Source organism: Scomber japonicus, chromosome 12, assembly GCF_027409825.1.
Source record: "Scomber japonicus isolate fScoJap1 chromosome 12, fScoJap1.pri, whole genome shotgun sequence".
Classification (NCBI taxonomy): Eukaryota; Metazoa; Chordata; class Actinopteri; order Scombriformes; family Scombridae; genus Scomber; species Scomber japonicus.
The window spans coordinates 15,430,153-15,447,816 of NC_070589.1; the positions used below are offsets into that span (position 1 = coordinate 15,430,153).

The 17,664-nt window shown below is 39.3% G+C and overlaps 2 protein-coding genes across 2 annotated transcripts; one reads left to right on the forward strand and one right to left on the reverse strand.

The window, feature by feature from the left end:
- Positions 1-615: 615 nt before the first annotated feature.
- On the reverse strand, positions 616-6,114 carry LOC128368989 (E3 ubiquitin-protein ligase RNF126-like). The gene is made up of 9 exons (XM_053329934.1): positions 6,035-6,114; positions 4,625-4,683; positions 4,451-4,511; positions 4,110-4,348; positions 3,821-3,889; positions 3,662-3,731; positions 3,399-3,492; positions 2,683-2,798; positions 616-1,836 (listed from the first exon to the last, which is right to left on the reverse strand). The coding sequence occupies exons 1-9, from the start codon at positions 6,107-6,109 to the stop codon at positions 1,684-1,686; spliced, it is 936 nt and encodes a 311-aa protein (XP_053185909.1). The 5' UTR covers positions 6,110-6,114; the 3' UTR covers positions 616-1,683.
- Positions 6,115-8,168: 2,054 nt separating this feature from the next.
- sugp1 (SURP and G patch domain containing 1) lies at positions 8,169-17,468 on the forward strand. The gene is made up of 14 exons (XM_053329929.1): positions 8,169-8,288; positions 9,315-9,486; positions 9,656-9,759; positions 10,858-11,106; positions 11,251-11,374; positions 11,467-11,567; positions 12,670-12,793; positions 12,909-13,237; positions 13,610-13,716; positions 13,913-14,090; positions 14,195-14,301; positions 15,463-15,608; positions 16,214-16,343; positions 16,950-17,468. Exons 1-14 carry the CDS (start codon positions 8,270-8,272, stop codon positions 16,974-16,976), a joined length of 1,917 nt encoding a protein of 638 aa, XP_053185904.1. The 5' UTR covers positions 8,169-8,269; the 3' UTR covers positions 16,977-17,468.
- The last annotated feature ends 196 nt before the right edge of the window (positions 17,469-17,664 follow it).

Genomic DNA, 17,664 nt, shown 5'->3' on the forward strand with positions numbered 1-17,664 from the left:
AGAACACCTCAGGTTGCTGGCCTAGTGACTCAGCCGCCACCTGCTTGTTAATTACAGCTGAAAATGTCTGCACTGGCTGTGAACGTCTGTTGCACATCACACAGTGGCAGGCTGCCTCCTTTTAGGGAGGCACTTAAAGCAGGGAATTGCATTTTGAGTCTTGTCGATGCCGCGGCTTCTCAAGAGGAGCCATGTTGCAAAATGACAAGAATAGACATATTTTTGTCATTGAGAGTAATTTGTAGCTGTCACACAACTGGTGCCACTGTGGATTTGTTTACGTGTCAATCAAACAACCTTTTTACTGCACAATCAGTAAAGATGTCAAGAAGTCTGCAAGACAAATGGTTCATCCAACAATACAAAAGAAATTACAGGATGACTGTGATTAATCCTGGCTGATGAAAAAAACGTTTTTGTTTACTTCATCCATCTCTCCTCGTCAAGTTCATGGCAAAATTGTGCCACACCGATCAAAAATAACTGAAATTTTATCATGACTGAAACATTGTGACGTGTGTAAAACTGAGCCACCAAAGCCCTGAAGCAACAGCACCAGCAGGGTAACATTTGCATTACAAATATAGAGCCACATTTGTATAATTTAGCCTGATTTCGTGTTAGCAGCTCCCCTCAAATCACCAATTGTCTCACATCACATTAAATCATCAACAGAAACCTCAGAATCAGTTTTCTTTGCACTTTATTGTGACTGTACAAAAAAAAAATCAGTTCATAAAATAATAAACACTTCTTATGTGAAACACATTTGGCCAGTTTTATAGAGGTAAGATGATCCCATGCCTTTTTTTTAACATTTATTTCTTTTACAGTTCTCTATTTGTGTGTTTGCCAAGGATTCAATAAATAAGTAGTACAGTTTTTCTACTTGAGGAAACTCAGTACAAATGTGTCCACATTTGAGCTGTGAGGATCTTTACCTTGTCAAGATACACCACATACACTGGTTCACACTCTTTAAAAAAAAAAAAAAAAAAAAAATCTAACACAAAAATCAAGTCCTAAAAGACTCATTCAATGCCAAAATGTCAGGATTTTTTTTATTGGTTTGTTTTTCAGTAGTTTACCCAAATTCACATTCTTATCAGACTAAATTTTGTGCAAAATAAAAAAAAAACAGAGGTGCAAATAAATTTTTTAAAATCTGAAGCATACACTCCTTTCCACAAGGTTTTAGTTTGATCCATTAGCTGTACAGTGGCTGACAAGTTCACCGCCTGAAAAATGAATTCTCTATCTACACATCTATGGACTCAGCTTGAAGTCTGCACCACCACAGGCAATGTTTAAAAAAAAGAGCATTTTGTCTTTAAGATATAAAATGTGTCCCAGCCCCACTCTGGCTCAAACTGTGCTCCAGTTCTGGTCACGATCCCTCTTTTATCATCGTTTTTATTCACACCCTCTCTGGATCCTTCTTAAACACAACCCAGTCCCGCCTCCTCAAACACTCAGCAACAATAGCAGCAGGAGGTGGACCCAGCGTCCGGTCTGCACAAGGGGAGGAATGATGACTGAATGAATAGTCTGCAATAAAATCCAGAGTTGACCTCCACTCATATCGTCACGACGGTCCTGAGACAGTCCCGGTCTCAGCTGGGTCTCAGTTGGTTGTGAGGTTTTCGGATATGAGGTGTTGGTGGTGGTTGTGGCGGGGAAAATCTATGAGTTGCTGGCAGCGTTCTCATTGCTAGGTGAGCTGGGGGAGGAAGAGGATGAGGAAGAGGGAGAGAAGTTCATTCCTGATAACCCTGGCGGGTCTGTGGCTGTGTTCTGTCCACTGAGACTCTTCCTGCACACAGGACACGTGTCGTGCTGTAGGAAAGAGATTTAAAAAAGAGTTGTATAAAAACTATAAAATACATAAACATAACAGATATCACAGATGAAGTGATCCATTTTTTCTTAGCACTTTTTGTGAACATCAGCCAATACAAAGTCTTATTTTTAGTTTCCAAATGAATACACTCCAATTCAGATAACTCAGCTCTCCTCCCAGTTTGAGACACAACAGACCAGTAAGAGCTTACGAGGCACAGTTAAGAATGGTCCTCTTCCTACATAGCTAGCTAACTTAGTACATTTATGAAATAAAGTGACAGTAAACTGGAATAAGTGTGTCAAAGCAGCAGCTGTACAGGTTGTTGTAAGTTGAGTTACAACTCTAAAAATCAACATATTTCTTAAATCAATGTAAAAAACATTTAAATTAATTATTCCGTCCAAGAGATAATCGATAATCTGTGTCAACTGAAAAGAACATCCGCGGGAAAGCAAAACAAAACACAATTTCCTCCTTTCCAACAAGAAATTCAACCAAAATGGCGACTGAGCCTGATTTTGATTATTGTCTTGTCAACCAACAGCAGTGCTTTAGTAACACCAGAGAGAAGTCATGAAAATGGAGGCAGAGCATCAGGTTTTTTTCTCTCTTTAGTGAACACTGCTCTAAAATTAAACTGCTTGCTGCTGTGTGCTGCTTTCAGTTGACTTGCTGACACTGTGGTGCCTTAGGAAAGGCTTCAAGTGTTTTAACAAAAGCATAATGGGTTTCAAAAAAGTATTTTGGCTTCATATAATCAGAATTGATACTAATCAGTTAGAAAGACGCCGTTCATGTGTGATATTAGTCTTGTAGATCTGTCTGATAGACATACATACCTGTTCCAGCCACGGGACTATACAGTCATTGTGAAACAAATGATTGCATGGCAGTTGTCTAACAGTCTCCGCAACGCTGTAGTCTTCTTTGCACACTGGACACTCTAAACCAGCACCTGCAAAAACAGAAAATGAGTCTTGCAAAAACATCATGCATCAAGCTGCATAAACTAAACCTCTGATTGTGATCCAACTGGTTCTGTTTATTTGTATTTAAGCGGTGCTGTGCAGTGAAAGCTTTAATTCAAGGCCTTCACTACCACGAACAACAACATGATTACACATTCAAACAGATGTATGGGAACATGTTTTTTAAAAAAGCATTTTCAGAGTGTGATTATGGTTGCCATTTTCTCAAAGTACAGAATTTGACTGGTTATGTATATAAGGTCTATTTTTAATATCGTTTTATGTGGTTTTCTTAGATAAGTAGGTTGTAGTGACATGGGTACGTGCAAAGAAAGTACAAAGAAAAAGTTTTGGTCTGACAGACAACTAAAAAGAAGAGCTTCAGACTGTTTGATACAGTGAGTGAGTACATGAGAGTTTGAGAGAGAGAGAGAGAGAGAGAGAGAGAGAGAGAGAGAGAGAGAGAGAGAGAGAGAGAGAGAGAGAGAGAGAGAGAGAGAGAGAGAGAGAGAGAGAGAGAGAGAGAGAGAGAGAGAGAGAGAGAGAGAGAGAGAGAGAGAGAGAGAGAGAGAGAGATCAGGACTTACCCACGTGTTCCTCTGTAATGGAGATGATGGGTAAACTCTTTATCCTTTCTCTGTCTGCAGGAGGAGGACCCGTGTTTTCAAACTGGTTCAATAACTACAAGTGAAACATAAATGATGATATAATTAGAATACATCATTAATTCACTTCCTCAGAATGCACCTCCTCCCCACACACACACACACCCCACCAAAATAAAGTACTTCAGACACAGCAGCCACATTACTGCATGCTGTTTTATTTCATCTTATAACACTTTTTATACCTGCGTTATGATAGCATCAAGCCCATTAGCACCCCAGGCATAGTCCATCGGATTGGAATGTAACATACCCCTGTTTATAAGAAGAAAAAAAGTCAACATTTTACAACTCAGAGACATGAAATGAGAAAACAAACCTACATCACAGCAGCTTGTACTTACCACGGTCCCATTCCAATGTTTGGCATGGCTGTAGGTGCTATGATCCCATTAACTAGCTGCTGGATAATTCTGTGTAAGGAAGAAACAATGTCTTATGTATTACAACTTTATAGAGATGGTAAAAGTAGATGCTTACAGTTTAGTGTCTATGGTTATCTTTGTAATTAGAATCTTTGGTACACTCCTTGTTTCATGGTAATAGTTAAAGAGAAAAATGAAGGAGTAACATATGATGAAGCGTGTCCCCCACAACAACCTCCCACACACCCTTCTGCCGAAAATGTCTCACCCCTCTAATGTGGGCACTCCTTCATGGCGCGTACCCTGCCGTCGAGGAACATGTCGACCCCGTGGCTGTCGTGCACTGTATCGCTGCCGTGATGCCATTTCCCGTTCCCTTCGGTTTTCTGTCTCTCGGTTGTCCTCTGTGGGCAGACGCGTTCGAAGGTCGAAGTTCTCATCAAAAATCCCGAGGGCAAACGGACCGTACCCAGAGGGAAATGTGAATAAGTGTTGGTGATCCATGTTCTAGTAGGGGGGGGGGGGACACGGGCAGAGTGGCAATGTCAAAACACGGTTCAGTGAGCAAAATGTTTTCTGGCACCGGCTGATTTAACAAGTCACACTGACCTCAAAGGTAGAGCGGTTTTGGTCACTGGTGGAGAATGTAGGTGCGGACCCATTTTCAGTACTGCAGGAACACAGTGATACGTGTGAATATATATAGAAAGTGAAACGATTAAAACATCCACATGAACATCAAATGAATTACAAAATCATGAGACCCACAACACTTTCCCATACCTTCTTTCCTCAGTCAGTTCCTCAATGAATCCAGATTCACAGCGTGGACAGGTGTAGTCCTACAGTGAAAATATAAATATGAATGTATATAGTATGTGTACGACATGACAGCATAATACAATAGTAGAAATAACATAATTTGATCATTTGAAGCACCACAAAACACAGCTTTCGGAAGGGTATAGAGCAAGTAAAATTAATAATTCTGGAAATGATCTTAAGCATTGGGAAAAGTTTGTTGTAGCAGATTGGTAAGAAATGTTTTTTGTCTTTATATTCCACATAATTTAGGACAATGACAATGGAGAGTTTTGGTTTTGTTTTCTGTTCAGTTTTGATTGTTAATATGTTTATGTTAATGTCTGCTTTTGTGTGGTTTGGTCTTTGTACAGTATGTGTGTGGTTGTATTTTTCTGTATTTGTGAGTATTAATGAAAAAATAAAATAAGATTAACGACAGCTTTCAAAAAGGACTATCATGGCTCTGTAAAAAACATATTTATTAAAACCAATCATTGTAACCTTTATGAAATCAGGATTTATTGCAGGTCTATTGTAAAAGACTGCATTAATTGTAACAAGGTAAACCTAATAAACAGGCACCTAAACATATGTCTCTACACAATGAGGATTCAGACAAGCCTAACTGAATCATCACAGATTGACATTAAGATGAGATTTTGCAGATATCACAGACTGTAATTAAGACACTGTGATCCTTTCCAATGAGTACATATGATCTCTTGATAGTTTACTGTCACACAGGTAAGCAGGTAACTGTTACTGTAACATTCAAGAAGCTTCCCATGAATGGCACAACAACAGGCTGTTGTCACAACAGTAATGTTGACTACTGACACTGGCTTTAGATGAAGGTGATAGTTATGGTGCAAGTTTTACTTCTGTTTTACGGTACAACTACAATAAGCTGACAGTACGCTTTGTGGTAGATAAATGCACATGTAAGGGTTTTATACCAGCCGATGGGGAAAAAAATCTGATAATCAACCCTTGACGGTTACATTTGAACAAAAAGGTAACCCTCGCTTCCTCGTTAGCCAACTTGCTGATGTTAAAAGCCAACTTTAAACGTGCCGAGCAGTTTACACGAGCTTTGAAAATGAATTAAACCACGATATAATTATTGGTACATTTCTAACATAATGGAAATGTAACCGCCAACTCCATAACTACCACTAAACTCGTAGATGTGCCTATACGGGCTAACGTTAGTTAACGTAGCTCCACAGCAGCGGTGAGTCGACGTGACGGCGGAGCGCCTCACACTCACTCACACACACAAACACACCCCAACACACACACACACACACTAATACAATCACACACTAATACAATCACACTAACAGTCCTCATTCTTCACAGAGGTACATCTGCCTCGTCGGTTCTTACCGGTAAACGCGGGCTAATCTCTGCTGAACACCGGTGACAAAAAAACCGGCAGGGCCGTGGGGGAGCTTCAGCCATTTCTAAGCAGGACACCAGTTCGTACGGTAAGGACGGAGAGCAGCGAGGGACACAAAACCTGCAGTGAGAAAGAAACGGTGGAAACGGAAACACACGAGCGTCAACGTCACGTTACCATGGTAGCTAGCAACAATTACTAAGGAAAGGAGTTCCGGTCTAGTGTTTACCTTCGAAATAAAAGCACTGGTTACGTCATCATCATCATCCACCTATAATAAGATAAGATAAACTTTTATTGATCTCACAGTGGGGAAAATTAAATGCTACAGCAGCTCAAAAAGATGGGATTTTTTTTAAAACATATGTATACAACAACAATGCAATTAAAAACTAAAAAGGATCTTAAAGTGCAGGAGTGCACATCAGAAGGAAAAAAAAGCAATTATAGTGCAGCATTGTACAATCTGACTGCAGTGGGAATGAAGGACCTGCAGAAGCGCTCTTTCTTACCCTTGGGGTAAGTATGAGTATGACGTATGAGTCTGTCACTGAAGGAGCTGCTTAAGGCACAGTCTGAACTACCTCTTTTTATCAGGCTGTTGAATATGTTCTTGTCCCGCTCAGAACATCCCCCCACCCAACACACTACTGCATAAGAGACCACAGATGCCACCACATTGTCAAAGACGGTTCTTTGCCAATGTGGCCAGCACACACTAAAAGATGCAAGCCTCCTCAGCAGGTGTAAATGGCACTGACCCTTCTTGTAAAGACACTCAGTGTTATCTCACCAAGGTAAAGGTCTTGAACAATATCAGGGACTTAATGGAACTTTAATATGTGAATTTATGGTGTGAATTTGAGTGGCTAACATGTTCTATTTTGAACTGTGATAATTGATTGGCTTTACTGTAAATATATAGTGTTTAGTCAGTGTCTGTGGGCCTGTAGATTTGTAGCACTCAGATGGCAATCACAGGCAAACAGTGGGCCAAGTTTTTTTGTTTATAGATTTTAGATAGATAGATTCCTTTATTGTCATTGTATAAAATACAACAAAATTCAAAACCGAAGGCAGAGAACGGAGCTCAATTAAAAAGTAATAAATAGTAAAATAATAGGGCGAGATAAAATACATATATACTACACACCCAACCATACATACTCAGTCATACAAAGGGGAACTCAGTCATACAAAAGTGCTGACATAGATACATTTCACATTCACAGTTTTGCACTTTGGTGTTGTGAGGTTTATGTGTTGTTACGTATGAGTTCGGGTTTGTAAGCTTGTGTTCAATGTGGTGATGGCTTTGGAATAAAAGCTGTTTAACAGTCTGGTGGTTCAGGTTTTAACTACCTGGTAACGCCTACCTGAGGGCAGGAGTTCAAACAGATGATGGGCTGGGTGGGTTGGGTCCTGCAGAATGTTGGTGGCTTTCTGAAGACAGCGGGAGTTGAAAATATCTTCCAGGGTGGGCAGGTGTGTTTTTGTTTGACACCAATCTGTTCTGGTCAGATAGAACAAATGATGTTATGTACCTCTATTTTGTAAATTGCATCAAATCTTTTACAGGACTCTTCATACATCTGCAGTAAATAAGAGCATTAATTCAAGGCTCATCTAAATTCCTCCAAAACAAGCTTGTAAACACATTTTCACTTATAGAGGTACATAACATAATTTGTTCTATCCGACCAGAACAGATTTGTGTCAATAACAGCTTCAACCATAAACAACACTTTTTAAGGTGTGAGCATTACCAATGTGAATTATAACATCCACTCTCAGATACAATCCTAAATCTGTTTTATACAAACAAAAAATATCAGAAACAGAAATGTTGAACTTAGCTTTGGATTGAGGGTTAATAATAGGGGAAATAAGGGTATTTAGTGGCAGATTCTCTGTTTTTTTACCACTTACACATATGAAAGTGCGTTGGATGTGACAAAAAGCTTGACTTAAAAAAATAAAAATAAAAAAAAACGGGAAAATGCTCACTATGTGTGTTGAAAACCAGCCAGCCAGAACCTAAAAACATCTGGCCAGTGGTTGAACCGCCTCTCATACACGATGCTTTTATTCTGGAGAAACTGTGACCGGAAGTGTTGCTCTTGTGTTTTACAGCTCAGCAGAGTGGTAGTGTTAGCAGTGAAACGTATTATTGTAGACAGAGATCGTTGTTTTCGAAAAAGCTTTCTCTTCCTGCTACGGCCATGGAGTCTAGCGACACAGGTAAACATTTAATATGAATTTTGATGAGATGCAGACATTAAATGTGTCCAGCAAACAATAAAACGCGATAGCCTGGTTAGCTGTTAACGTCCGCGAGCATATGTAGCACAGCAGCTATCTAGTTAGCCCGTTAAAGAACACCATTTGAATTATGCTTGCTGTATATCCAATAAATGTCAGCCTTTCTTCAGACATGCAACCTGAAACGTCCTCTTTTAAAATAAAAAGTTTCCTGTTTTTCCAGTTTAATATCTAGCAGATGTTGAAAGTTGTTTCTTTTGTTGCTCAGTCAGTTGTTTGCAAGTCCTTAGTTAATGGCAACCAGCGTCACATTGCAAAGCTGTGTAAAAGGGAAGACGCAAAAATGGTTGGTTCCTCATCTCAATATATGATTGTGGATGTATGACCACTACTTTGACCCTGTCGTTGTTTGTGTCCCGAAGAGTGCTCCCATTGATAATATTAAAGGGGCTGGTGGTCAGTAGGTTGTTGGCTTGTGTCCAAATAAGGTAAAGACTTAGGGTCTTTGAATAGACAGGATTTGGTGAAATGCCAGCAAATCATTTAGGGTTTAAAGGTCCCATTTTCCTGTGTCCTGAGGTTACATGACTTTTGAGTTTAAGGATGAAATACTTGATCAATTAGTGATAACAATATAAGAGTCTCAATATATATAAGCCAATCTGGCTTATATATATTGAGACAGTTTTGCTTTCTGTGTGTGCTGTCTCCTTACTGTACAATAATATGTTTAACAACCCTGCAGTGTTTTGTGTATTATGTTATATTTGTGTTTAGTGTTTTCAGACCATTTCCATGACAGTTGTAATATTACATATAGCATATGTTTATCTATCTTTAACAATTAATGTCAGTGAATGTATTCAAGATTATAAATCAGAAAATGTCACAATTACATTTGCTTCCTTAACAGCCAGCGCTACAGCTGCACAATGTATATTATTTAGTAAAACTGTTTATTGTTGTCATACATTGCATTTCCCCTAAAATCTGTTCATTTTTCAGGACGAGGGGGATGGAAGTCCAAAAATATGCAGCCGCAGAAAAATAAGATGAACATGAATATTCTCCGCCAAGAGAAGCTGATAGCCCAGAAAAAGAAGGAAATTGAGGCCAAAATGGCAGAGCAAGCCAAAAAGAATGTTGAAATCACTGCTAACAAGCCTCTGCCTCCAAGGTAATTACATACCCATGTACCTGATAATATGACATATTAAACAAATGAGAACCAATTCATCTTTCAATTATTGTAATCAATGATATGATTGATAAATATAAATAAATATTGTTACACATAAATACAGAAGTGAATATGACATGCATATCATCTGTTCTGACACTATTAGTTCCCCAACTCTCCAAGGACCCTCCTCAAACAAGTTTGTAAATGATGGGAGCTTCTTACAGCAGTTTATGAAGATGCAGAAGGAGAAGTCCAACAGTGTGCCTGGTTAGTACCTTCATCTGCACAGCTTTTGTCAAAGGATTACATTCTCATGTCCATGTCAGAAGAGAACATCAATATTTTTCACAGCAACTAGAGCACCGAAACACACAGGAGTCAAGGCTAATGTAGTATATAGTCAAAATAAAAAAGCTGTATAATAAAAGGCTGTATTATAAGTTGCCTACCATGTTAGAAAAGGCAAGTGTGGGGTGAGAGCCAGTCACAGTTGCTACAAAATCTGAAGAATTACACAACACAACTTAGAACATTGCAGTTACAGGTAGCTCACAGATGTCGTAGTGTGTGTTGAAAACCAGCTGTGTCAGTATAAGACAGAAACCTAGACTGAGAATATGGGGGGTTACAGGCACTCTTGTATTTTTCCTGAACTTTGTTTTGGTTAAGTTGTTGAAGCTTCATGGACAGTTCCAATAAATCGTGTTGATGACATAGCCAGCATCAAAATTAAACATATGTCCTGTGGGATCACACACAAGGTTGTAGCTTTAATGATGCATCAGCAGAGGGTACAACAACAGAGTTGTAGAATGTAAACTTTGGAGTAAAAAAAAATAAAAAAAAATGGATGCAATCTTGTAGTTTTGGTGACAGTTTTAAAGGTTCCAGGCTACATTATATCTGTGACAGTTGAGGGTGTAATGTGATAAAAGGCCAAAACACTCGATGAAGTTGAGGTACACAACTGATGATGTGTCAAGGGTTTGCTTCTCTCTGTGGTCACAGCTGGGAAAATGTATACTCTCGCAGGAAGTGTGCTGAAACTTTAGGGATTGTGAGATCAAGTCCTCATTATGAATTTGACGGTGGTGCAGTAGGAGGGCATCCTGTCTCAAGAAAGCTGGTTTATAGTGGGGACCATGACAAACGCCATTTAACCTTGTTTTTGTCAGCTTGCTCTGTTTTTTTGTTTTTTTTTGACTGTGCGAGTATCTCTTTGTTTAGAATAAGATATTTCAACATGACATCGTAGTGATACTTACCTGCCAGATGTTCTGGATTCTTAACCATCGGCCTCACTCTCTGTTTGCATTTAGCCGAATGCTGGTACTATACTTTTTTGCTAATTTATTTTCTTTGTAGGTTCCACCAGTGATGCCAAAACTCCCTCAACCTCAATGTCATCACCAGGAGGAAACACATCGCAAAAAAAGAGCATCCTTGTCGGCAAGCGGCCTGGTCTCGGAGTCAGCAGCATGCTTAGTCAGTTCAAGAGCTACTCGCAGTCCAAGAAGAGTCCAGTTCTCAGCCAGAGGCCAAGCGTGTTTTGTTCTCCAGATGATGAAGATGAGGAAGAAGAAGCTGATTTCTACAAATTCTTAGAGATGAAAGGTAAATCAAGGCCTATGCTTTTCACTTTATCTCTGGACAACTCGATGGCTTGGACATATCAGTGCTTCAGTGGCACAGTTGCCTTGTGACTGGCATTTTGTCATAGGTGCCCATAGAGTAAATGTACTCATAGCCTGCTTAAAGTCTCTCCCCCAGAGGACTCAGACACCAGACTCATTATCGACAAGATGGCCTCTTTTGTGGCGGAGGGGGGACCTGAACTGGAGAGGAAGGCCAAGGAAGACTACAAAGACAATCCTGTTTTCTCGTAAGTCTGAAGGGCGTTGTCGCTCCTCTAGATTTATTTAACTCATAAAATATTTTCAAACTCATGTGCTTTCCACTGTTCTTGCCTTTCAGGTTTTTATATGATAAGAGCAGCATGGATTATCTCTACTACAAAAAGAGAGTGGCAGAAATGAGAAAGGATGAGCTCAAACCTGAGAACACCTCGAATAATGGTAAGAGTACTTTTTCTCACAGTTTTGTCTCTGTTTTCTCACCATTCCTCTCAGAAATACTAAAATGTAATCACACAGGAGGTTGACAGTTACAGGCTTTAAAGAGTTCACAAGGACACCCACAGACATTACGAATTATTACCCCTTAAATTACCTCATTGCTAAAATAGTTTTCCCGAAAACCTCACCTCACAGATTCATTACTATAATAAAGTTCACCAACAACTGCCAGTTAAGGTCACCTGTTTTACACTGAAATGTCTTAATAACAGAGTGCGGTGCCTCCAGTGAGAGTAAATGTGACATTAGTAGTGTTTCACTACAGGATTACCGCAGCAGGAGGAAGGGAACTGAATCAACTCTCTCTGTTAACTAGGGACTTTCTATCTGGTTGTGTCTGTAGTGGTAGAGTCCCTTATTGTATTTTTGTAATAACACTCCAATGTGATTCTTCATTATATTGTCAGATTTGAGCGCAACTGTATTACTGACATGCATTTAGTTGCACTTTAGAAAGGGAAACATATTTGCATGCAGGCTTTTAGACCCTCATACAAAAATAGTTACTGGTCAAAGTTCGAAACTAACTTGCAACCAAACTGGCTTTTGCTTTCGGCTGTTCATACACATTACAAGTAATAGTTCATGTGTTTGTTATTGCCTTATGTTTAATAAACCAGTTTTTGGTTTTAAGGTGCTAATCGAATACTGTAGATTTGCCAGCAACTTGTGACATACAATCATTTGTCTATACTCTTCATCTAGTGGCACCTTGTTGTGCAAGAAGCATATTAAGATTTTAAAGATGTAGTAAAGCATCCTCTCTTTAACTGAACATGTACAACATACACACAGATAAAAGCTGCAAAGTGTAGGTAAATGTGATGGAGTCTATCTGGGCTTTACATGTTCTTCATTTGTTACATCAAAAGCCTCACGTCCATTCAGTTCCCCATTCACCACCCCTGTCCCCCCTGCTCCTCCTCCCTCCTTCCTCTTCTTATCCCCTATTGGCTCTAGACTGGTGGTGTGTGAGGGCCAGTTGAGTACCTTACAGTAGTAGAGTGTGAATTGAGCCCCAGTACTGATAGGCTGCTTAAAGTCTCCCCCCCAGTGGACGTGGAAACCCAGCAGGTGGCTGAGAAGCTTGCCAGGTTTGTGGCAGAGGGCGGCCCCGAGGTGGAAAGCATCGCTGCGGAGCGCAACCAGGACAATCCTGCGTTCAGGTCAGTCATTTTAATATCCTTGCTATACCTGCACATTGTGTGACATGCATTTTCTTTAAAGCCTGGTTTTACTTGGATTCAGTTTCACACAAAACTTACTCTGTTCCTCTTTAAGTTTTTTATACAACCACCAAAGTCCTGCATACCACTTCTACAAAGAGAAACTACAGGAATTTCGTGCTACAGTCCCTCAGACCTCTTCACCACCAGCAGCAGAGTCCAGGATAGATCTGCAGCGACCAGCTGCTCCTCCATTACTAGGTCTCCCTCCATCACTTAGCCCAGCATCTCAGCCCCACAATCAGGAGGCAGAAACCCCACCTGTCAAACGAAAGAGGAAGAGCAGATGGGGGGCTGAAGATGACAAAGTCGAGTTGTCTGTACCTGCCATCGTTGTCCCGCAGGAGATTAGTGTTCCAGACCCAAACACACCCTCTCTCTCTGGTATTAAGACTTTTATTTTAGATACTGTGCATACACATTATGGTCTTTTGCCCCTGTGAGGCATGAATCAACATAAAAACCTTTACTTGATGCGTTCTTGTAGCTGACACAATCATAAAACATTATCTAACACATACATGCAGATACTGCTATGAATTTTTGTTAGATCCTCAGCGGTCTGATAAATAGATGATATGGAAATTAGCTGTAACCCTCTCAGGGTATTATTATGAAGTGCTTCAACTGTTGTCATATTTGTTGATAAAAGACACCAAATGTAGCTTAAATCAATCTGTTATGTTTGCCTCACTGTCATCATCTCCAAAGGATGACTGATGAATCTAAAGGGTTGTGTTGTGATGTGTGTTTCAGCTCAGGAGCTGAGAGGTCTCGGTTATAAGAAGGGGAAGCCTCATGGTCTTGTAGGAGTGACAGAACTATCTGAGGACCAGAAGAGACAGATCAAAGAACAACAGGAGGTACAAAAATACTGAGTGAATATATTCATTAAGTGAAAAGGAGATTTTTTTACTGTACCTAACTCCACCCAATAATAAACGCACTCATTGTGTGTTGTTTCAAATTTATTGTAGCTTGTAGAGGATTCATAAGGTAATTTGTCCCTGTGACCTATTATCAATATGCTGCTATGTTGTGTTTTCTCACACCCTGTAGATGCAAGAGATGTACGAAATGATCATGAAGCATAAGCGTGCAATGGCAGAGATGCAGGTGATGTGGGAGAAGGCCATGAGAGACCACCAACACGAATATGACAGCGATGAGGAGGTGGATCAGATGGCGGGCACCTGGGAGCATCAGCTCCGAAAGATGGAAATGGAGAAGACGCGTGGTAAGGCTGACTGTCAATGTTGGCTTCTGCAACATGATCAGCTGTCAATGTTTATCAATTTGAAGAGTTGAAGCCTTGATGTAAAAATAATTTTTGTCTTCCAGAGTGGGCAGAATCTCTGACAGAAATGGGTAAAGGGAAACACTTTATTGGTGACTTCCTGCCTCCTGAGGAGCTGGAAAAGTTTATGGAGACCTTCAAGGCACTTAAGGTCAGATTTCCTCTCAATTCACTTAGTCTATCATTATGACTATTAGGATTGCCATTATCCATGAACCTCACTAAACTAATGTAAATTATTGTTTTTAAGGCATCCCATTGGTTCTTAATATTCTCTTTACACTAAAGACCTTTTTTTTAATTACACATGGATCCATTTCAAAGTATTTAACACCAAGGCCTGGATTTTTCATACACCTATATTGTATTTTGTAAGGGCTGTTATTAAATATCTGCTGTTCCACTGTAAGGCCATCTAGCATTCAGTAGGACCAGGGTCAGCTTGAAATGTATGTAAAGTGATTGTAATCATCCATCCATGCCTCTGTCTTCAAACTGTGTATTCAGGTCAGGGGCACTGTAGAACAGCCCACAAAGCTGCGCAGATGTTCCTTTTCCTAGAACATTTCTGTAGCTCTTCCTGAGAAAACAATAATTGTCACTTGTTTATTTGATACTCTGGTTAGCCTGATTTGGCAGTGATGTAAAAATCAGACTTTTTAATCCTTCAAAAGTTTCAGACAACATAGGTTTGTCAGCAGAGGTTTTTTATGTAATGGAAATTCCCTGCTAAAGTCATGGAAAGTTGTTGTAAAGTCAGCAGTCACATAAGACCCGGATCAAACTTTTCAATGCCACATGGTGTGGAATCTGAGTGAGGGACTGTGGGATGAGATGTTGAAGAAAATAGACGAGGAAAATCTTTCCTCACTTTTGCTAAATTAGTAATCAATAATTTGCCCTTTTTATTCACTTAAATTTATTTGTGTAGGGAAGAAGTGTATGAAGTATATAGCATGAACTTATGCCACATATGACAGCATTTATAGCCTTAGCTAGTTTGCAATGCCCGTCCCTAGATAGGCTTTTAAAATACATAAAACTCAAAAGTAAAAAACATGTAAAACTGACTTGACAATACATATACATGTATTTAAGTGCAAAACTCAACAATACATATGCATACACATGCAACATGAAACTCAACAACAAAGTACATACAAAGCATTACAAAACACAAGCAACTCACAAACAAACATAACAAACAAACCTTTGTCCGTCGATGTCAGTGCAGTATTTCTGGAACATGAGAGTCCCTTTATTGTGTGTTTGGGTTGCATTGATGCACAACTTCAGTCTTCTTGACTTGCAGGAGGGCCGGGACCCAGACTACTCAGAATACAAAGAGTTTAAATTGACTGTGGAGAATCTTGGTTTCCGAATGCTGATGAAGATGGGCTGGAAGGAGGGTGAAGGCCTCGGCAGTGATGGACAGGGCATCAAGGCTCCTGTACACAAGTGAGCATTAGTCTTCTTTATATTTACTTTTCTTTGAGGCCACTGTAGTAATAGTAACACTCACTTTGATCATGTTGCATAGTTTTCTATTTCATGATATATACCTGATACCAAATTAGCCTTTTCTTGTATTTTATATATCATAAATCCATTAGATTAGTTTATTTTTAGAGTTTACACCATTGTGTAATACTTAAAGTAAGTTATAAATACAAACGCATGCCAAAAACATAATGGATTTTTGTTGAATCCAACTTGTTTGTCCCTACAATTAACTATCTTGTTTCTGTTCATCCATTTGGTTTATACTAATGAATGATCCCTCTCCTGATTTGAACACATTACAAATACAAAATGCTTAAGGCAGCAATTACCACTCATAGAGGCAGTTTTCCTTGTGATTTTAAAAATACACGTCATATAACCTTTGCAAAATGTAAATATACAGGACCAACATGACAACTGTGTCACAGTAAATAAAAAAACTAATCTTGCTGGCTCCAGGGTGACTTAGACTTTAGAAAGTTTAACGTTCAAGGTGTTTGTTGTACTTTAACTGTCGATGAAAGTAACAACATATACTGTGTTCATTCTCCTCTCTCTAGGGGAAATACAGCTATGAACGGAGCAGGATTAGGAATTGACCGTCCAGCTGAGCTCACAAAAAGCGATGATGAATATGACGCTTTCAGAAAGAGGATGATGCTTGCTTACCGCTTCAGACCCAACCCACTGGTATCTCCTGTTTGATGTTGTTTTCTGCACCAAAACACTATAAATGTGTACCAGTTTACTGTAACATTAGTCTATGGTTATGTTGGCTAATTTGTAAATGCATGCATAGATATTAACACACACTACTGCTGCTACTATAACTGCCTGTACATATTTTCACACTTTCATTTTATTTACTGTGCGGTTGGTTAAACTCTTATAAGAAAGCATTTATTCGGGGACCTGAAAGCAGAGTTGAACATACAGGATGCTTCTCTCTCACTCACACTTTATACAGACACACAAGCAGCAAACTCATTGTTTAACAAGGCAATGATTCCCCTTAATCTCCCACCCTGGAGACAGCCTGACCATACACACTGATACCCTGCAAGGACATATCTTATCTTTACGGCTGGGGCCTGTTGAAGTATACCAAGAAAAACACAGTTGTAAGTGTCTTAAATGACCCTGGCCTAACAGAGACTCGGCATCTCAGTACACAACCTCAGCATCTCAGTAAATTTCCATCACAGGCTGTTGTTTTTTTTCTCCTACAAGGGTCAAGCATGTTTTGCAATAATAATGGAATTTAATCATGTGTTTCTCTTTTTTTTCTCCTTACAGAATAATCCACGGAGGCCATATTACTGACAAAGAGGACTGTTATCGTTTTTACTTGTTCTTGTCTTCTCAACATAACTTAAAAGCTGGTTGCTACAGCTCTGCACAGTAGAAACCTTAACATTTGAAGTGTGTTTGTGTGCAGGAGAACAACAAGGTTGGAGAACATTAGTTAGGTGAATAGATGCACCCTCATATTTAAAGTTTAATTCAGGTTTAAACATCACAACTGTTTCTTTTACATAATTGATTGCCTGTTTTGTTACTTTTAAGTTTAATACTGTAACAATTTGAAATATATAGACTTACAATGCCTGACGTCCCTAATGATTTCACTCTTAAGTTTGTGTTTACTTTCAAAACCTGACTTTGCATTCCCAATTAAATGACACAGTTCTGTATAGTACATGATCCTCTGTATCATTTTTAAGTTGAATAATTTTCCTCAAGGTTCTTCGCTATAATACATTTTTGCTTCTTTTCATTTTATGCTTCAGTGTTCACAATAAAAATGGCCTCTTACAGAAATGTGGAGTTGTCAAAGATGTGGCTACAAATGTTGTACTCTATAACTGCAGTACTTGTTTATTACCAAATACACACGAGCTAAGATTAATTCACTCTGTTTATGGTAGACATGCATTCATGTTGATAATTACGATCAGTATGAAATTTCTGTGTGGCTTTGGACAGCAGCAGCAGTGGGGTTGACAAGTCT

Coding starts and splice junctions, on each gene's coding strand:
- sugp1 (XM_053329929.1), top strand. Junction 13,717..13,912: donor AGATCAAAGAACAACAGGAG/GTACAAAAATAC, acceptor CACACCCTGTAG/ATGCAAGAGATGTACGAAAT. Junction 14,091..14,194: donor GGAAATGGAGAAGACGCGTG/GTAAGGCTGACT, acceptor TTTGTCTTCCAG/AGTGGGCAGAATCTCTGACA.
- LOC128368989 (XM_053329934.1), bottom strand. CDS start 6,109: ATGGCTGAAGCTCCCCCACGGCCCTGCCGGTTTTTTTGTCACCGGTGT. Junction 4,512..4,624: donor GAACTGACTGAGGAAAGAAG/GTATGGGAAAGT, acceptor GTGTTCCTGCAG/TACTGAAAATGGGTCCGCAC. Junction 4,349..4,450: donor AAAACCGCTCTACCTTTGAG/GTCAGTGTGACT, acceptor CCCCCCTACTAG/AACATGGATCACCAACACTT.